The 22,113-nt window shown below is 41.4% G+C and overlaps 2 protein-coding genes across 6 annotated transcripts; one reads left to right on the top strand and one right to left on the bottom strand.

The window, feature by feature from the left end:
* Positions 1-549: 549 nt before the first annotated feature.
* Positions 550-13,310, bottom strand: LOC135094905 (arrestin domain-containing protein 3-like). Its single transcript, XM_063995413.1, has 6 exons — positions 13,037-13,310; positions 11,381-11,503; positions 10,850-11,061; positions 10,370-10,552; positions 9,222-9,401; positions 550-8,358 (listed from the first exon to the last, which is right to left on the bottom strand). Exons 1-6 carry the CDS (start codon positions 13,308-13,310, stop codon positions 8,101-8,103), a joined length of 1,230 nt encoding a protein of 409 aa, XP_063851483.1. The 3' UTR covers positions 550-8,100.
* Positions 13,014-19,721, top strand: LOC135094903 (E3 ubiquitin-protein ligase FANCL-like). 5 transcript variants are annotated; one of them, XM_063995405.1, is made up of 11 exons: positions 13,014-13,154; positions 13,996-14,116; positions 14,608-14,727; positions 14,884-14,940; positions 15,781-15,944; positions 16,163-16,277; positions 16,541-16,694; positions 17,367-17,491; positions 18,064-18,264; positions 19,005-19,076; positions 19,611-19,721. In XM_063995405.1, the coding sequence occupies exons 2-11, from the start codon at positions 14,018-14,020 to the stop codon at positions 19,635-19,637; spliced, it is 1,134 nt and encodes a 377-aa protein (XP_063851475.1). In that variant the 5' UTR covers positions 13,014-13,154; positions 13,996-14,017; the 3' UTR covers positions 19,638-19,721. The 5 variants fall into 5 exon arrangements, with proteins under 5 accessions (XP_063851475.1, XP_063851479.1, XP_063851477.1 ...); XM_063995409.1 differs by lacking the exon at positions 13,014-13,154 and adding an exon at positions 13,291-13,315; XM_063995407.1 differs by lacking the exon at positions 13,014-13,154 and adding an exon at positions 13,432-13,666.
* The last annotated feature ends 2,392 nt before the right edge of the window (positions 19,722-22,113 follow it).

Below are 22,113 nucleotides of genomic sequence, written 5' to 3'. Positions count from 1 at the left end.
CAGGCTGTGACTGCCCCCTTGTGAGACACAAAGGGAAACGTTCAGTGAGGTCACAGCTGGGTTTAATGATAAGTTCACAGCACTCCCTGAACAGTGCTTTAGACCTCACTGGGAGTAATTATCGTTTCGGCACCGAGAACGTGCCTTATGTATGGTATGGATGTGATTGTGTGGAATGAGAATGAACTAGATAAGTTATAAGTAGGACAAAATAGAGTAGCAAGAATGGCACTGAATGCACCAAAGTATACAGCGATTGAGGCTTTGAGGGGAGACATGGGAGGGAGTAATTTTAGACAAGTAAAGGCAACCCTGCGATATAAGGCTAGATTAGAGCGAATGGATAACGCACGGAGCGAGAAGTGTTTCTATGGAAGTGTGTTTAAGTAACCTTTGTCGGCAAATCTTCCCACACTACAGGAAAAAAAAAAAAAAAAAAAAAAAGATAATGGTTTTTATTTACGTACTGGGTTCTTGTGGCTTCTCTTATGCTTTTGTTATACTTTTACGTGTGGATTGCTTGAGAGAGATGGAATTAAAGAACTGGACTTTTCATTGGAATTTATCTGATGAATATTGGGCGGACAATGTAGCTCGTAGTGCTGGCAACCCACACCAGCCATGTAAATACGTACAGACATTTCATGTAGCCAGATACCGACACACCATATTGGAACTAATTAGTGTCTACCAGCTGTTTACATTACAAACATCGGCTTCATGGATCTGGAACAAACAAATCCAAACAAAATAACGTAAGTGAAATAAATAAATAAATCAGACAAAAATAAATAAATAAATAAATACAGAAAATGGTTATAAAAATGCTAAATAATCTAAATAAATAAATAAATACAGAAAATGGTTATAAAAATGCTAAATAATCCAAATAACATCCTTTAAACAACTTCCCTCATCTTTCATATAAACATTTGAGTACCCTAAGAAATAATATCAACCAAAACAGCACCAAGAGGAAATACGAACTCAGCACCACACAGGCTTTGTACAATGGAAACCAATGAATTACCTTACATGGGTTGCCTAACACAACTCGCTTCAGTGATGGAAAAAAAAAAGGATGATTGAGTCTTGATTTGCCTGTACATAACTTACTATGTACCTACTTTCCTCACTAGCACCTTCATGTATGCTAAATTCTGCTATGAAGCTCAAACGATACAGTGATGCATAGATCTTTTTTGATTTCTGCTACACACACACACACACACACACATACACACGCACAAATCTCTCACACGCAATCTATTTATCTTCTATTACAAGTAACTTCTGTAGTCTCTTTGGCCAAACCATCCACCATAACACACACACACACACACACACACCTTCATCATTCTCCCTGACATCACTGCTTCATTACAATACTTAACAATCTAAGGAGTAAAAAACATCTTAGCTAGTGCTTATGATACATCCATAAACAAAGCTGCCTTAATTCAAACTATACATAATCTCATCACATATTAACTAAGACAATTAATCCGAGCGCGATAAGTGTGCTAGTCATCAGCGGTCGTATAATAGTAGTACCTATTGCAAATGTGGTGGAATGAGAGTTGTAAAGAGAAGATCAGGTGTCACAGGAGAGAGAGAAGGCAGGTATGTTGAAGGAAAGATATTGAAAGGAAAACGAGCAGGATTCAGACAAAACAGCAAGTATGGTAATGATAACAGTGGATTAGGAATTACAAAGAGAAAGAGGTGGGGTGTCACAGGAGAGAGAGAAGGTAGGTATGTTGAAGGAAAGATAATGAAAGGAAAACGAGCAGGATTCAGACAAGGTAATGATAACACAGAATTTCATTAAACCTAAGATATATGTAAGCACTGCAAAACACTACAAGCACTCAAAGTAACTTGCTGATAAAAAGGCTATAATTAAATGTGATAATGAGCAGATACTGAGCACTTCCAAATCTCTAATCTATGGAGAGTATATACTTGGAATATTGTGTGTTGAGTCATGACACGGTAATGGCCTTTTGATCTCATGAAAATTAAGAGAAACAAAAGAAACTAGCAAAATAATAAAAATGAAGATATATAAATAAATCAAGCAAAATGACAAAATCAATCAATGAACAAGAGAAACAAAATAAAGACAGATAAATACCTAAATCAATCATTAAATATTATAAACAGATTAATTAAGAGAATGAAATAAAGATAATAACTTACTAACTAGATAAATAGATTACACTAAACAAAATACACAAAGATAAAATAAATACAACAAAACACATACATACAAAAAATAGAGTAAAAAATCAATAAAACAAAATAAATAAATAAATAAATAAATAAATAAACAAACAGATAAATAAATAAATAAATAAATAAATAAATAAATAAAATAAAGGCAATAAATAAGAATAAAATTAAACATTCTGCATTAATAAACCAAAAAAAAAACAAATAAGCATAAAAATATAAAAGAGAATAAAATTGAACACTAACTAATGAACCCAAAACAAGAAGAGGACATCACGAGCAAGGATGACGACGACAACGACGACAACAACAACAACAGCAAGCAGCAGCACATGGGTGGAGGGGTGGAGTGGCCTTACATTACAAACCACATATAAAATTACAAAACATCACAAACAGGACGTATGCATGAGCAAAGACGGCGCTGTGTACACAATAATGCTGCCGAGGAACATACCTGCTTTGTGTGTGTGGATTTCAAACATACGTACATACATTGGAGAGCGCAGTGTGACCCCAAAAGTCTGGATACATTAGTCATATTATTATTACCACCACCACCACCACCACCACCACTACCATTATCATTGTTTCAGTTATCTATTTTTATTTTATTTTTTGTTACTGCATTGGGTTCTTGTGACTTAAATATTCTGAAACACTCTGGTTCCTCACCATGGCTGTTTTCCGAGGCCACAGAGGTGATTAGCCACGTTCCCCACGAGTGTTTCTCCTGTTCACAATGTAGATATCTTGTCAATTTGTCACTAGAACTATTAAAATGCTCTTAAAAACTTGCATTACTTCAACTGGGCCCTTTTGTGGAGGTGCAGCAAGGAAGTGTTTCAGGATACACTCCTTAAAACGCACTGAACTTTGCATCACTAATGGTGGACAACAAACTGAAGATATTAAGGAAGAAAAAATACTTGATACATTTTTCCTGCGTCCAGACTCTTGGGGTCACCCTGTAGCATAGCAAAGGCGGTGCGTAACAAAAGTAGGCACGTGCATTTTGACATAGAGGCCTGAGGTGTGGCAACAGCTCACAACGCACCCACTGGAAACATGACAGGTACCCCCAATGAAAGAAGCATCGGCACCGTAGCAGCGTGAGGGAATACGAGACACAAATATGCTGGTACTACTGTGTGAGAGGTGCCAAGTAGGAACATATACCCCTTACACTGTAGCACACATGGCAACACTACTATTTCTGCAAACCAAACAGGCCTGCCAACACTACTGACTGACCCAGGGATGAAGCATTTAACACATCTGATGCCAGGGTGCTGATATTTCTTTAACTGGTGGTACGTGACACTCCAAACCAACACTCAGGGAAACACACCTTCATTCTTTTATCTGTGGTATGAGAAATATTACAAATGAGTGCCCACTGGAAATATGGCAAGAAGATGACACTCCAAACACAAGGCAGCACACCTCCATTCTTTCATCTGTGGTACAAAAAATATTACAAGTCACACACACACACACACACACACACACACACACACACATCATAAGGAGCAGAGAAGTATAAAGTAGTCATCCCTGGCTGTGGTAGGAGGACATAAGGTACACATTCCACAGTCGGATAGAAATATACTGGTGCCATGTTCCCTGTGAGACATAAAAGGTAACTTAAAGAAATGGAGCAAAGGGGACTTGGAAACCCTCTCTTTGTATTTATGTTCCTGCAAAGAGGCAAGAGGCAAAGAGGCATGTCTTGTCTCAGTGACCCACCTTAAGTATGCAGCTAAGCCTATTTACATACTAGATATACATAGGAAAAAAGTCATCATTGGTTTGGTTAGATTATTTCACCCTATACCCTCCAAGTAGTTATGTATATAGAAAACGTATTCATTATTTATTAGCTCAATCAGATAATTTCATTTCCATATACCTTACCAAGTAATTACATATCTAAGAAACACATTCATCATTGGTTTAGTCAGACAATTTCATCTTCATTTACCCTCTCAAGTAATTATGCATCTAAAAAAATAAATATACAAAACCTGAAGACAAAATACACAAGGTTTACAGATTTGATAATTACCGAGACATTTTCCGACTCATCCTTAACAATACATGTGCGACAAATGTTTTCCCCTTCTTTCTATTTGTGTAGAAGAATAATACTGACTTGAGGTACAGAAGGTTACATGAGGAGCAGAGGAGAACCTTACACAGTACATCACTAACACTAATGCTTTACTGAAGAGGTGAAGAGAAAGTTTGTTGTGAGGAAAGGACCCTGTGGTGTGTGGTGCTGGCTTGGTGGCTTGGCGAGGTGCTGTGGCCATCACCCTTGTGCTTATTGATGTATGGATGTCATGTACAGGAGCTCCCACAACTGTCTTTAGTGTGGTGTCAACTGTGGCATAATGAACAATATGACACCTGCTGCCTGATCACGTGTGGAGTTGTAAGATTGGCATGCGTGGCTTGACGTGATGCTGATGTGCCGGTCTATTTCCCACATCATGACACGGCAACCATACCCAGTGTGCAGGGCTGATAACTGTTGCTGCCGTAATCACTAAACGTGTCAAATAATATTGTCTGTTGTGTCAGAATGTACACCTCATTTTTTCATAGATAGTTTTGGGAGCTGCTGTGCAAATGGCAGGTTGGAAATGGACTTTGGTTTGAGTTGTTACTGTGTGATTCTGGAGTGATACTATAAACACACACACACACATACACACACACACACACACACTAAGAGGGCACAGCAAGAAATTGTACAAAAAAAGTGAAGAAAGATGAGAGAATATAGTTTTTCTGACATAGCAATCAGTCAATGGAACACACTGACCGACTGACCAAGCTGTGTGTACAAGGAGCACTCACAGCTTGAAAGATAAGTATGACAAATTAACTTAATGGATCATTACAAACTTGACTCCATCCTGCAAAAAAACACAATTAGGTAAGAACACACACTTCTTATGATGCACTGAAATACAAGTTAAAATATTCCATCTATTACAACTTTTGGCGATCAAACAATTTCTCGTTTGTTATTATTTTTTGAGCGGAAAAACGCACATACGTAAATAAAACGACACGCACATCTGAGTATTTGAAACCTGCATAACATGACACACACACACTGAACTGGTATATCTTCTAAAGCTGCAAGTCAAGATTACTGTCCCTGGATATCAAAACTCGTAAAAAAGCATTCATCTAACTTACTATGTGTTGATTTGGTCATGTTGAATCTTTGGCAGTGTTGCATGGGAGTCCAGAGTTGCCAATACCATCCCTTTGTATTGCAACGGAACACTAAACTATGATACTACTGCTAAACTAATAATGGAATCATTACCAACAAACTTTGTGTTGCTGGGGTGCTTGTGTTGGTAGTACTGCAGAACACGGGCGGTGGGCGGACCTGGAGGTGATGTGTGAGTGTTGTCCTGAGGTGGTGGTCTGTTGCTTTGTGTTGCTTGTGAGGGTGAAGATATGGAAGCAGGTGGTGATGTAATAGTGAGGCAGAACATAGAAGGAAATGGTAATATGGATGAAAAAGGAACACACACACACACACACACACACACACACTCTAGATGCAGACCCCATCCTTAAACACCAAGATAATAATAAAGTAAGGAAATCAGAGCATAAGAACACTCACCAACAGTTCCCCTCTTGAACACAACACAAGACTCAAAACTGTGATACAACAATTTCCAACTATGCTAAAATACTCAATGCTAAAAAAAAAAAAAATAAATAAATAAATAAATAAAATAAAATGAATAAATAAATAAATAAATAAATAAATAAATAAATAAAAAAATAGATAAACATGTAAGAAGAAAAAAAGAGATTATTTGGGAGTGGCAAGAAGGAATATATAAAACAAATAGTGTACATAATCTGGGATATTAAGAGGAGGGGCTGTGAATGCTGACACACACACACACACACACACACACACACACACACACACACACACACACACACACACACACACTGTTCAGCAGGCATCACCACTCAAAACACATTCCACTTTTAAACACATACTCAAACATCCATTAACTTAACCTTCCACCTCGGACTTAATGCAGGAAAAAAGTGAGGCTTGCGGTTTGAGATTCTTCTAAGCCTGGTGTTCAGCAGTGAGTATTATTGCAAAGGAGTATAAAGGCCCGGCAAAGCTCCCACAAGATGCATACAAAGGCTGGATACAAAGCTTCTTCCTGCATTGCACTTGAAGATCACTAATACAGCTCATTATCCTCTAGGACAGACCAAAACAATAAGATTCACAGCTCCCTCTTGGGTGGTGAGTGGGAGAGGATTGAGGAGGAAAAGGTGACAAGATAATTAGGAGTATAGTAAAAGGTGATAAAGATGAAGACTTAGGAGAGAAGAGGAAAGGAAAAATGAGTACAGGTGATAAAGATGAAGACCTGGGAGAGGATGGGGAAGGGAAAATGACAAGATAAATAAGGGTATGGTAATAGGTGCTGACCTGCAAACACCTTGGAGAGAATGGGGGAGAAAAAAGTGATGCAGAAGATAGAGTACAATAATAGTAACCTGGGGAGAACATAAGTGCAATAACAGGTGATAAAGATGAACACCCAGGAGAGAATAGAGAAGGAGACAGTGACCCAGAAGATAAATATGATGCAAGACAAGCTGTAAAACCAGGAGAGTACATCAAGCTGTGCGTCACCTAAAGGATTAGCTCACATCCCTGAAGCCTGGAATTGATAAAGGGTCAGCTGCCAAAGTTCATGGCAGAGAGAGACAGAGAGAGAAAAGTGTGGCTGAGTAAAGTGCACCACTGCAGATGATGTTTGCAGTGGTGAATCTTGCTGGAATTGTGACCTAAGTAACATGACAGATACACGTAAGCCACAGTGTTGTAGAGACAGACAGTGACTCAAAGCTCATCTTGTAGTGAATTGAGTACTAAGTTCAGTTTGTCTCGGTACCAAGACGGCGACTACAGTACAAAACTTTGCCTCAAGGGAGTGAGGTAGAGCCACTATCAATCTTATAAAAGTATGAAAAATTGGTCGGTGATTTGCATTGTACTGACACTTAGGAATCTGATGAAGTTTGTGTTAGAAAAAGTGTGACTTGGCCCGGCATTCTTAAACACTTTGCTCTCTCACCACAACTATTTTCCAAAGCCACAGACGATTGGCCAGGTTCTTGAGAGCGTTTCTCCTGTTAATAATATAGAAATCTTGTTAATCTGTTATTAGAACCATGGTTTCTGGAAAGTAGAGGAAGTACAGTGCAGAGGTGTTTCAGAATACGGCCCTTGTATCTGGTGTTCACAGTCACACAGTTTCAAAAGCTGCAATACGCCAGGAATTATAAACACGTACAAATTTCTAAATCGTAGTGTGTGGTCTTAGGTTCAGCTTCTTACAGGTAATGTGAAGCCAAACACTGATTTAAAGTCCAGTTGGATACAAAATCTGTACTGGTGAATCACTACTTATGAATGCAATCTGTACACTGGGATTAACAGCAGATTCTTTGTCTTTCAATGAATGCACTTTATGGCATCCATTTTAGAATATAGAGTAAATGCAAATTCTACATTTGAAATACAGGACATTTAGGCAATCTTTTAAAATGTGAATTCTACATTTGTAATAAAAGCCAAGGGGGAGAACCAATCCATTCATAGCTTTCAAATCCCTCAGATCAAACATTCATGAGCCGTGACTCACCTCAACACGACTCAAGTGCCACTCTTGCGGTGCTGGACCCGGGCTACACACGTACAAAACTGGCATTACACACCAGTCAATTCACCAACAATTTTGACTTCCTCTCATAGAAAAGTATTCACTGGACTAGACACCAAAATTAACCTTAAGAAACAGGCAGGGCACAGCCATCCCCCTCCTTGCCTTCCTTTGCCAGTGGGTCGGTGGGGGCAGGGAGGGCACGGGGCTGCTCCAGGATGGGGAGAGGAGGTGTGATGGGGTCCTCCAGGGGTGGTGCCGAGGGTTGGGTGTTGCTGGAGGGGTCACCATCCAGAGCAAACGCCACTTTGCCCACAGGTATGGTGCCCACCCTGAAGGTGTTCTCCACATCCACATCCCAGTAGCCCCCCACTGAGAAGGCAACCTGTGAAGCAAAATTATTCCTGTGCATAAAAGTGAACAGATCTATTTCTTTCTCCTATTCAGACATCAACCTGAGAAGCAAAACTATTCCTGTACGTAATGTGAACAGATCCATTTCTTTCCCCCATTCAGACATCAACCTGAGTAGCAAAACTATTCCTGTACGTAATGTGAACAGATCTATTTCTTTCCCCCATTCAGACATCAACCTGAGAAGCAAAACTATTCCTGTACGTAATGTGAACAGATCCATTTCTTTCTCCCATTCAGACATCAACCCGAAAAGCAAAATTATTCCTGTACGTAATGTGAACAGATCCATTCCTTTCTCCCATTCAGACATCAACCTGTGAAGCAAAACTATTCCCGTACATAATGGAAACAGATCTATTTCTTTCTCCCATTCAGACATCAACCCGAGAAGCAAAACTGTCTCAACACACAATGGGAACTGATCTATTTCTCTCTCTCTCTCTCTTTCCCACTGAGAAATCAACCTTTGAAGCACACAATTATTCCAACATACAGAGAGAACATATCTATTTTGTTTCTCTCTCCCAATGAGAAATAAAAATCTTACACACAATGGGAACACACCTATCTTATTTCGTTCTCCCACCAAGAAGTCAACCTGAGGAGGACAGTTATTCCCACACATAATGGCAACACATCAATTCAATTTCTCTCTTTCAAGGTTAGCTTCTTCTTCTTTTCCTTTTTAAGCAGTAAAATACACACAGACACATACAATACGCTAGTCTTATACACCACATAGATAAATAAACACAAATGTACCCTAATCTTAAAGCACGCACGTAAGCACGCACGCACGCCCGCACACACACACACTGCACACATACATACCCTAATCTTATATTCCACACTGATGTTGTGGCAATGGTCAATGGACACTGCATACTCTGGGACACGGATTGGGACAGACAGCCAGACGTCAGTGCCACCAGCACCGAAGCCAGGCTTCTGCACCTCCTTTAGCAAGTTCTTCTGTTTCTTGGTGTTGCCTTTGGCATAGAAGGTGATGGTCTGCAATGAAGGAACAGCAGGTCAAGGCCGTTGCTGTTATGTATTCTTGCGTTTTGTTCTGTTATACACATTGGTATATTTTGTGAGGTACAGTCACAGCCAGAAGTCTTGTAACCTGATGCTCTCCCTTCCACTGTGTTTAGTGTCCTCCTTCAGTCTTGCATCCTCTGATCTTGGAGCCTTTCACTTCTCAGGTTTGTGAGGTGACAGGCAGCACATCAGAGGACTTACGGTGGAGATGAAATGGATAAGTTAGCAGAAAAGAATATGGCACATGAACACACTCTTGGCTGTGACTGTACGTACAAAATTTATCTGTATACTAAGATACTAATCCTACACAGGGTGGCCAAAGAAAGCACCACACACACACACACACACACACACACACACACACACACACACACACACACACACACACACACACACACACACACCATTCATTTGCTTTCTATTTTGTATGTATACCTAAGATCCTGGGGTGTAGTGCAGTGGCCTGTGAAACTGTCCCTTTCCACCAGGGACTAACAGGGATAAGAGTTCATATGTGTGTGTGTGTGTGTGTGTGTGTGTGTGTGTGTGTGTGTGTGTGTGTGTGTGTGTGTGTGTGTGTGTGTGTGTGTGTGTGTGTGTGTGTGTGTGTGTGTGTGTGTGTGTGTGTGTGTGTGTGGTGCTTTGTCTGGGCCATCCTGTGGGACTGCTGGCTTGGTATATGCACAGATCAATCATGAAAATACACTTAAGAATCCCAATAACTTGCATTAGAGGTGTTGCAAGAGGTCAGATCAGGAGAGCAAAACACAAACTCCCATTGGTCTCACTCCAAGAGAGATGAAGTAAAGGTAAAGTAAAAATGTCACACACTCCAGTGAATGTCATGCCTATAAATGAAGAGAACACTGAAGAGGAGAAGGAGGAGAAAATAAATAAGAACAAAGAAGGGAGGGTACTTCACTTTCTCTCCCCACCTGCAGTAGCTGGATATTGGCACTCTCCACCACCTTGGACGTGCGGTTAGTCACCTCGCCTGTTATGAGCACGTACTCCCCTGCCACGTAGCCACCCTTCTCTGCTGTGAGGGAAACCATCACCGGCCCCTCCTCACAGCACAGGCAGCACACCATCTCCTCCTTGCGCAATGGCAGAGACTCCTGTGGGATAGAGGAGTCGGTGATGATGCGTGATAAAAAGACCTGAAGGATTCGTATGGTTAAATTTACTAGGTTCACTTTGATTCCTGGAGGGTGATTGGCTGCAGCACTCTAGCAAACACTCACATCAGGCCGCATCTTGCATATTGAGTGAGACGTGTTTCTATATATGCCATAGACTGCTTTGTATATGGGATCGCCAGTTTTTCTTGATGCCACTAGACTCAGCAGCGACCGTCAAATTAAACTACTGTAAAAACTGGACAAAACGAAAAAGAAAAGGGCACCATGACTCACAGCTAGTTTGGGGTCCTCATTCAAGTCTTGCAAAGGCTTCACTTTAAAGCGAGCAATAGCCTTCTCGACAGCGCCCCACTGGAAGTCATTCTGCGCCTCCACCGAGTAGCGGATGTGTCCATACTTTCCCTCGTAAGTTGGAGGGAGTTTGTCGGGGAGCTTGAAGCAGAACGGGAAACGGAATTCACCCGGCATGAGGTTCTCCCCATAACCTGTTTGGTGGATCAGTGGAAAAGTAACTTAGTGGATGGGAACTAGGACAGAAGGATGAATAAATAGTGAAAACAGAATAGAATACTGAATAACAGGCCAGAATGAGATATAAATGATGGATAATAGGTGGATCATTCAACTTGTAACGTCAATCAACAACTCTGAATCAAAATAAAAGTTCAAACGAAAAAATAAAAATAAATAAAAATAAATAAAATAAAATAAAATAAAATAAATAAATAAATAAATGAATAAATAATAGCCCAAGCTTAACTGTAGGAGACCAAATCACTCCAACCACTCCCTACTGAAACTCACTTGCCCCGGACCAGACAGTGATGGTGTGGTCGAAGAATGTCTCTGTGTCGGTCACCACATCATCGTCATCACTGCTGGACTCCCACCTCACCTCGCAGAACCCCCGGGCACGAGCAAGGATGGCTGAAAGGGTCACGAAAGTTTGGTATGTATTCTGAAACACTTTGTTCTCTCACCACATCTATTTTAAAAGCCACGTAGATGATTAACTGGGTTCTCAAGTGTGTTTCTCCAGTCAGTTCCTTTTTTTGTTTGTTTCCCTTGACCAGTGACCCTCTTACACAAAAAAATAGGAAAAATCTGTCACTAGAACCATAAAACATACTTAAAAACACACGTCACTTTGCCTCAGTGATTTTCAAAGGGCACACCGATAATTAGCTGGGTTCTCAAGAGATGACAAAGCAACGACAACATAATACAGGGATAAGAAGACAAGGTATAGTAAAAAAAAAAAAAAAAAAAAAAAAAAGAATAGGGAAAGAAAAATAAACAATACCTAAGGGGACACTGTTATGTTAAACCCTCTCACACTAACATCACAAAGCCAGTTTCAGAGGGGGTGCCACAGGGGAACAATGCCCCAACAGATTTCTTGATTGCTCCCCTCACCCACCCCTCCCCAAATAGGCAAAGGAATATAACAGGCAAATTCTAGTGAGGCAGTGGTGATGTGACAGGATTAAGCCCCTGTGAGATAATGAGATAAGAAAGAATAGGATGATAACAATGGGACAAGAAAAGGAAGAAAGGATAAACAAACAAAATGATAAGAAACTGGAAGGGACTAAGCAGATAACAAAGAAAGCATAGACAGATGACAAAGAAAGAACATGAATAAGGCAAAGAGGGAGTGGAAAGATAACAAAAGAAAGGATAAAAACTTGAGACGATACAATAACAAGGTAACAAAGAAAGAAAACAGAAAAAAATGAAGAGAAAAATAACTCCACCACTGATATTTCATAAAAGGAAGCAACAAACACGACAAATGTAAACTGAAAACAAGAGGGCATTAATTCCTGTGGTCAGTTTGTACAATTCTTTTCATAGAGGCAGCACAGATACAAAATTGGAGAAAAAAAAAAAAAAAAGATAAGATTCCAGGTATTATTAATTTCACAAAGCACAAAAACAAAATACACATAAGAAAAAAACAAAAAACAACAAAAAACATAGGGTATCAGTTTGTACAGGCAGCACAATACTCAAATACAGGATATGAAGGGAGAAAACAAAGGAATATTCATCATAACCCCATTTGTTTCATAAAAGAAGCACGAAAACAATAAATGAAGACAAGAAAACAAGAGAACTTCTACTGTAACTTCCTTTTCTTCATACAGGTAGTAAAAAAACAACAAAAACAATGAATAATAAACAAAAAACAAAGGAAAATACTTCACCACGCCTTTACTTACAAGAGGGAAGCATAGAAACTAATAAATAAAAAAGAGAGTTTCCACTGTAACTGTTCCCTTAAAGTGACATTTTACAAGGCCACGAAAACACAGCAAAACAAAGAAAAATAGCTCACAATTACATTTCTTACACGAATGAGGCACAAAAACAAAAGAAAACAAGAGGACATGCACTGAAACACCACCGTACTCCTTCCCTTCCAGTGACAGGCAACAAAAGCACACGTATCCTCACCTCTGCAAGCCGTAACAGTCTCCACCTTCACATTGACCCAGCCAGTCACGTCCTCGCCATTGGTGTAACAAGACTTCTCAGGCTCAAGCACCACCTCTAAGTTGAGGCTCATCACGAGGTAGGCACGGGCACGGCAGCAGGCACGAGGGAGAGGTGGTGGAGAGGAGATGGAAGAGATGGAGCTGTCCTGAGACCTCTTGACACACTCGCTCTCCTTTGCTCTCTCCCATCTGCTTGTGTTTACCTCAGTCTGGCTTCTCAACAGGACTCCCATTCTATGTATATATTTATCTTTTTTCTTTTCCTCTCTAAGAATTGATACTGCTCAAAGGCTAGAAATTCTCCAAATGTTGAAGGAAAACGCCAGCGGCAGGGATCTAAATGATTATCTTTCACATGAGGTCTATGGCCCGTATTGTGAGATGCTTTTCTCTCACCGCGACTCTTTTCAAAGGCCAGAGATGATTAGTGGGGTTCTCAAAGGTTTCTCGCATTAAGGAGGACGACATAAGGCTATCAGCTGACCTCTGCCCTGGGGTCATAAGGCTGTCATTATGTATGTGTGAGGACTGAGGATTAATTTACCACAGAGTGACCGAGCGAGTCACCAGCCATTCCCAGCCGCCCCAGGTAAAATCCTCCCCTACATAAATTATCAATATTTCGATATATCGGATACCGGTGAACATCCCTAAGGAATGGGCAGCTGACGATTTGTCAAGCGGGGCGGTGCGACGCTCCGGGCGGCGGGCAATGGGGCAGTACGGGAAAAAAAAGAAGAAAAAAAGAAAAAAAAAAGTTAGCGGCGTTATAGTAAATTTCTGATCCATACATATGGGGTTGAAAATACTCATAATGAAAGGATCTATCCGGTAAGACAGGTAAGATTTGGTAGTGTTCCACGGGCAAGGCAATTGATACATACCCCAAGTGTTTATCACCTGCTGGTCGCTTTTCAGATGAGTGCCTGGATGGTGGAGCATGGCCTTGTCTGAGTTCTGCTCTCACTTCCCTCTCCTGTGTCCAAGATGCCGCCCCTCCAAGCCTCCCCATGAGTTCTGTGGCTTCGTGGATATTGGAGTAAGTTGTCTAACATAAAGCACATCTAAACTTGGTGCGAAAAAATAGTTTTGCCTTTGCAAGTCATAATTTTGCAAGAGTGGGTTTGGCGTGAAGTGACGGCCGTCCAACAGCTTCCTGCTGGCTCTTCATCACCCAGTAACAAAATCAAGAATAAAATAAGAAAATGTAAAACTAAGCATAAATTAACACTTGTGAATTTAAGAATATCTACTCTGCATGATTCAGAAAATCATAGATGGCTTCCTTTTTATGTAAATTAATAATATCTATCTGTCTATATACCAGGCCAGCAATACCACTCAGGGCAATACACACACACACACACACACACACACACACACACACACACACACACACACACACACACACACACACACACACACACACACACACACACACACACACACACACACACACACTTAGCCCTGTCGTCCCCTGGTGGAAAGGAACAGTCTCATATTGATAAAAATATGATGGTAATTTTTCAGGGTGTGGACAGAGAGGTGCGAGTGGAGACTCCACACTTCCCTAGGGTGGAGGGGATGCGAATCAGCTCAGACACTTGCCTCCAGGAGCTTGTTGTATCTCACACGGATCAGTTACTGGAGGTGTGTTGTGCTCTCTCTCTCTCTCTCTCTCTCTCTCTCTCTCTCTCTCTCTCTCTCTCTCTCATAGATTCTTTTTAGCCAGATTATGAAACTTTATTTGTTTATTTATTCACTCCTGCAAAGTTGAGCTTCACTGTGACTGATCTTCCCTTCCAGGCTCAGAAGACTTCCAGCACTGCCCTTGAGTACTTGCAGAAATTCCAGAAAGTCTGTGTGAGTCTTAATGGAAGAGGTCTTAATGAAATACATGACAAAAACAATAAGTATAAAAAAAAATTAGAAAATGCAAGAGTGCTTTCCTCTGATAATATTCAAGTAGCATTACAGTCTTCATCCCAGGGTTAGTTAGGATTAGATTCATTCAATTTATTTCATGTATTATTGTTCTTTTACTGTGAGTGAGGGGTTGGTGCCATGTGTGAGTCTCCTCCAGTTGTTTGTGTCCCTTGCGTCTTCCTCTGTGCCTCCCAGCCTTTACACTTCACCACAATGCCATCCCTCCATCTCACTCCCTGTCTTTCCCTCAATCTTCTTCCTTCAACTTGTTTCCTCTAGGCTGTTTTTTAATCAGCTCATCATCAGTTTATCAGTTTAACAGATAAAAAACATGGCACTCATCATGTCTAAAACTTAAAGGAGAAAAAAGATTCATTCATATCTATCATACACCACCACATGACCAACACTCACTGCAGCTTGCCAGACTCACCAACACTCACTACTGCTTGAAAGACTCACTAACACTCACTGCAGCTTGCCAGACTGACCAAGACTCACACTGCAGCTTGCCAGACTGACCAGCACTCAATGCAGCTTGCTAGACTCACCAACACTCACTACTGCTTGCCAGACTCACCAACACTCACTACTGCTTGCCAGACTCACCAACACTCACTACTGCTTGCCAGACTCACTAACACTCACTACTGCTTGAAAGACTCACTAACACTCACTGCTGCTTGCCAGACTGACCAGCACTCAATGCAGCTTGCCAGACTGACCAGCACTAACTGCAGCTTGCCAGACTGACCAACACTCACTACTGCTTGCCAGACTGAGGCCGTGAGGTGCGACAACAGGGGAAGGGAGGAGGGAGAGCTACAGGTGGAGCTTAATGAGTCACTGGTGAGGTGTCTGCTGGCTCACCTGGAAGGGCTTGGGTGGTCCAGGGTGCAGCAGGTGTCCCCAAACTTCACCTCCTTCACCCTGCAGACCAGGTGAGGCATGATTAGGGTGACAGGGGAGTGTTTGTATGTCTGAACACCTGTGGGTAATTGAAGGTCATAGACTGGTAGAGTTATTAAAGGGATGGGTTGAATTACTTTTTTTTCAATCTGATAACACAAACAGTAATCAACAGTAACTTAACAAAATGACAAGAATAATAATAATAACTTAATTCTCTCGCCTTCACCCTACCCCCACTCTCACTCAGGGATGCGGGGGAGCGGGTGCACCTTCTACGGGTGAGGGTGGCTGACGGCTACCCACACGAGGAACCCACAGTGGAGGCGGACCTTCCCGGTGGATTTGAGTTCAACTATGAGCCGGTGAGTGGATGGCAAGTGGCTGGGTGGTGGATGGCTGATGAGGAGTGGATGAGAGGTGGATGACTGATGAGTGGATGAATAATTAAATGTATATTTGTCCACCTGCTCTTCTATCTATCTGTCTTCTTTCATATATCATCTATCTATCTATCTATCTATCTATCTGTCTGTCTGTCTGTCCGTCTGTCTGTCTGTCTGTCTGCTTGTGTGTCTGTATGTCTGTTCCCTCATTATCACCTCAACCATTCTTGGACTGTGGGCAGAGTGAGGGTGTGGCAGGTGTGGTGCGGGTGTGGGAGGCACGGCTGGCTTCCCTGCAAGAGTTCTGGGACGTGATGGACCAGATAGACAAGGTGGCGCTGGTGCTGGACCCCCCCACCCCCTGCAGGCACCACACCTTCAGGAGACTTCTGCTAGGTGGGTACTGGCTGGGTAGTCTCTCTCTCTCTCTCTCTCTCTCTCTCTCTCTCTCTCTCTCTCTCTCATCTCTCTCTCTCTCCTCTCTCTCTCTCTCTCTCTCTCTCTCTCTCCTCTCTCTCTCTCTCTCTCTCATGCAGTGTTTTTTTTTTTTTTTGTGTAATTTTTTAGTTTTTCCAGTTTTTCCAAGCAGTATCATTAGTAGTAGTAGTAGTAGTAGTAGTAGTAGTAGTAGTGCTGGAAATAAAAGCAGTGATAGAAGTATTAGTAGTAATGTCAGGAATAGTAGTAATAGTAGTAGTAGTAGTAGTAGTAGTAGTAGTAGTAGTAGTAGTAGTAAACACCTACTATCTGTATTCCAATCTGAGATGTATGTATGTATGTATGTATATATTGTATTATTATTATTATTATTATTATTATTATTATTATTATTATTATTATTATTATTATTATTATTATTATTGCCATTATCAAACCTATTACATATGTCCTTTACTCTCTACTAATTCTCCCTCTCCCTCTCCCTCTCTCTCTCTCTCTCTCTCTCTCTCTCTCTCTCTCTCTCTCTCTCTCTCTCTCTCTCTCTCTCTCTCTCTCTCTCTCTCTCTCTCTCTCTCTCTCTCTCTCTCTCTCTCTCTCTCTCTCTCTCTCTCTCTCTCTCTCTCTCAGGCAATCAGGTCAATGTACAGGTGACCCTTTCGCCGCAGCAGCCCCGCCACCTCCCGCAGTGCCTTCTGTTCGGTCCCTCCAAGCGCACCCGGCCCATCACTACACGCCTCACCCACACGTACGAGGTGAGCGAGGGAGGGGAGAAGGTGTTGGTGTTGCTGTTGTAGTAGTAGTAGTAGTAGTAGTAGTAGTAGTAGTAGTAGTAGTAGTAGTAGTAGTAGTAGTAGTAGTAGTAGTAAGAGAGAGAGAGTACTACTACTACTACTACTACTACTACTACTACTACTACTACTACTACTACTACTACTTATGTCTCTATACCTGTCATATCCCAAGAGTTTAATTAAATGAGAATTAAAAAAATTCTTCCTCTTCCTTTTCCCATTCCTTCCTTTCCTCCACACACACACACACACACACACACACACACACACACACACACACACACACACACACACACACACACACACACACACACACACACACACACACACACACACACACACACACACTTCAAACTCCACCATCAAATCATGCAATTTATCAGTCCTAACTCCACCTGATCCACCCACTCAATTCCTCTCAATTTCTATCACTTCCCTTCATCCACAGTCCTTTCCCACACACTCCCACACATCAAACCATCCATTTCATCCACCCCAACTCCACATAATCCACCCCAATCCACATTTTTCAGGAGTGGGATGCAGAGCGGAGTTTTGTGGAGAACCTGGAACACCTACTGGGGGAGAGTGTGGTGAGGGAGTGTGGAGGAGTGGAAGGGGTGGAGCAGGAAGTGGAGTGCCCAATATGTTACTCCCTCCACTTCCAAGGATCACTTCCTGACCAGCCTTGCGAACACTGCTGCACGCCATTCCACGCTGCCTGCCTCTATGATGTACGTATGGGTGTGTTTGTGTGTGTTGGTATGCGTGTGTGTGTGTTTGGTCATGTTAACGCTCTGGTCTGTCCCCATGAGTGTTTTGCAAGGCCACAGAGATGGTTTAGCTGGGTTCTCAAGAGTGTTTCTCCTGTTCATAATGTAGAAATGTTGTTAATCTGTCACTGGAATCATAAAAAACACCCTTAGAATCTTATGTACCCTCACCATGATTAAATTAAACGCCACAGAGATGGTTAGCCAGGTTCTCAAGAGGTTTGTCCTGTTCATAATGTAGAAATGTTGTTAATCTGTCACTGGAGCCATAAAAACACCCTTAGAAACTTATGTAGCCTCACCATGACTAAATTTAAACGCCACAGAGATGGTTAGCCAGGTTCTCAAGAGTGTTTGTCCTGTTCATAATGTAGAAATGTTGTTAATCTGTCACTGGAACCATAAAACCACCCTTAGAAACTTATGTAGCCTCACCATGATTAAATTTAAACACCACAGAGATGGTTAGCCAGGTTCTCAAGAGTGTTTGTCCTGTTCATTATGTAGAAATCATGTTCATCTGTCACTAGAATGATATAAACATTTAAAAACCCATATAACTTCACCAGACCTATTTTTCAAGACCACAGAGATAATTATTGGGGGTTCTCAAGAGTGCTTCTCCTGTTAATAATGTAGAAATCTTGTTCATCTGCCACTGGAACTTTAAAAACACCCTTAGAAACCTGTGTTACTTGCAGTGGCTGTCAAGTCTCCCTGCCGCCAGACAAAGCATGAATATAATCACAGGTGAATGCCCTTATTGCTCCAAGGTAAGTCTCTCTGTGTGTGTGTGTGTGTGTGTGTGTGTGTGTGTGTGTGTGTGTGTGTGTGTGTGTGTGTGTGTGTGTGTGTGTGTGTGTGTGTGTGTGTGTAGTTTGTGTTTTTATTGCCATACTTTTTTCAGAGAGAGAGAGAGAGAGTTATATTAATTTATCTATATCATTAAAAAATAACTATGTAGAGTGATGAGAGAGAGAGAGAGAGAGAGGAGAGAGAGAGAGAGAGAGAGAGAGAGAGAGAGAGAGAGAGAGAGAGAGAGAGAGAGAGAGAGAGAGAGAGAGAGAGAGAGTAAATTAAGCCTTCAAACTCTTGTTATTCACAGTAGGCCCTTTTTTTTCTTTTCTTTTTTTTCTAGCTAACCTGACTCACCTCTTCTACTCACACCTGGGGCTACCTTTAATTACCTCTCTCTCTCTCTCTCTCTCTCTCTCTCTCTCTCTTCTCTCTCTCTCTCTCCTCTCTCTCTCTCTCTCTCTCTCTCTCTGGTTGATGGTTAGGTTAACTTTCTCTGTTTCTCGTTTCAGAATATAACTTGCAAGATCCCAGTGTAAAGAGAGAGAGAGAGAGAGAGAGAGAGAGAGAGAGAGAGGAGAGAGAGAGAGAGAGAGAGAGAGAGAGAGATCTGTACAAATAAAATGTTTATAATCTGTTTTGAAATGTTTATCTTCACTTATTATTATTATTATTATTATTATTATTATTATTATTATTATTATTAGTAGTAGTAGTAGTAGTAGTAGTAGTAGAAGTAGTAGTAGTAGTAGTAGTAGTAGTAGTAGTAGTAGTAGTAGAAGACAATAATAGAACAACAGGAATAGCAGAAAATGGAGAGAGAGAGAGAGAGAGAGAGAGAGAGAGAGAGAGAGAGAGAGAGAGAGAGAGAGAGAGAGAGAGAGAGAGAGAGAGAGAGAGAGAGAGACCCTTAATGAATATTCTCAATCTTTTATCCTGTCTGTCTGTCTGTCTGTCTGTCTGTCTGTGCTAAATAATGATAATCTCCTCTCACTTCTGTATGTATGTATGTATGTATGTATGTATGTCCTACCCTTCTATATATACATACACAAATACACATCCATTCCTACCCATACATCTACAAACACTACCTTTATACCTCCATACGTTCCCCATACACACCAATACAACACACACACACACACACACACACACACAACATTCATACACACCCATACACTTATTCACCATCCATACAAACCCATAGAACATCCATACAAACACACACTCACACATACAATACCCACACGTACGTACAACACACACACACAAACACACACACACACCTAGATAAAATAAACATACATTTTATTAACCACAAATATATTTCTGCTTAAAATACACGTTTTCTTTAGGCCAAATTACAATAGCTACCCATTAAAAACCCCCAAAAAACAAATTAATTACAAAAATAAATAAATATAACCAAGAATCACATAGACACATACAAACCCATACATTATTTAACCCCCTCCCCATACAAACATACTCATACAATGCCCCTATAAGCAGAAATAGTGCTATACAACTCTATTCATCATTGATAACCCTATTTGTCTATCAGATGAGGTGTCTATCAGTCTACGTCAGCTGTATCTATCTATCTAACCCTTGTGTGTGTGTGTGTGTGTGTGTGTGTGTGTGTGTGTGTGTGTGTGTGTGTGTGTGTGTGTGTGTGTGTATACCTAAGTCTGTCAGTTTTATCTATCTATGTACGGAGAGAGAGACAGAGGGGGGGAAGAAATGACGAAGAAATGGAATAAGAAAAAGAAGGAAAAGAAGAAGAGGAGGAAAGAAAACGAGATGTGGCAAAGAAAGATGAAAGAAAGGAAGGAAGAGAGGATAAGGAAGAGAAAGAAGAAGAAGAGAAAGAAAAAAGAAGAGAAAGAGGGAGAAAAATAAGAAAACAAGAAAGCGAAACACACACACACACACACACACATTTATCTATCCTAATCACATCTATCACCTCCTGTCTCGCCTTTTATCTATCGTTATTATCTATCTGTCTGCGCCCATCTCTCCCATCACCACCCCCCTTTCCCATTCCTCCCCCCGCCCCCCGCTGAGGATACATTACCTGGGGGAGGGAGAAAAAATGTACTGGAGAAGGGGAGGAAAGGGAGGAGGAGGAGGAGGAGGAGGAGGAGGTATGGAAGAATGAGATTAGTAGTAGTGAAGTGGTGGTGGTGGTGGTGGTGGTGGTGGTGGTAGTAGTAGTAGTAGTAGTAGTAGTAACAGAGAGAGAGAGAGAGAGAGAGAGAGAGAGAGAGAGAGAGAGAGAGAGAGAGAGAGAGAGAGAGAGAGAGAGAGAGAGAGAGAGAAATAATTCATTCATTTATTAACGGAGATAAGAAAAAGAGGAGGAGGAGAAGGAGGAGGAAGAAATAGAAGAAAAAGAAGAAGAAGAAGAAGAAGAAGAAGAAGAAGAAGGAGGAGGAGGAGGGGAGGAAGAAAAGAAGAAGAAGAAGAAGAAGAAGAAGAAGACAGGAGCAGGATACTGATTAAGAGGAAAAGCTGGAAGAAGATACTGAAGAGGAGGAGGAAGACCAATGAGAGGAGGAGGAGGAGGAGGAGGAGGAGGTACAAACAGGTCTACAAGGCGTCAGGAATGTATGGAAGGAGGAAGAGGAGGAGGAGGAGGAGGAGGAGGAGGAGGAGTAGAAGGTCTGCGAACCCAGCTAAGAATGAATGCATAAATTTGTCGGAAGGAGGAGGAGGAGGAGGAGGAGGAAGAGGAGGAGGAGGAAGATTCTCTGAAGTGTTTGGAAAGTATTACTCCTCCTCTTCCTCCTCCTCCTCCTCCTCCTCCTCCTTCTCCTCATAAAATCATTCATACTTTTCTCTCTATCACTGTACTCTATGAACTCTCTCTCTCTCTCTCTCTCTCTCTCTCTCTCTCTCTCTCTCTCTCTCTCTCTCTCTCTCTCTCTCTCTCTCTCTCTCTCTCTAATTCACACCTGTGTTCCTCCACCCTTCTGTTCCTTCCTTTCCTATACCGCCCAGAGAGAG

This window comes from Scylla paramamosain, chromosome 47 (assembly GCF_035594125.1).
Source record: "Scylla paramamosain isolate STU-SP2022 chromosome 47, ASM3559412v1, whole genome shotgun sequence".
Taxonomy (NCBI): Eukaryota; Metazoa; Arthropoda; class Malacostraca; order Decapoda; family Portunidae; genus Scylla; species Scylla paramamosain.
Note: the sequence above shows the minus strand (reverse complement) of the source record. Positions and strands in the feature narration are given on the sequence as shown.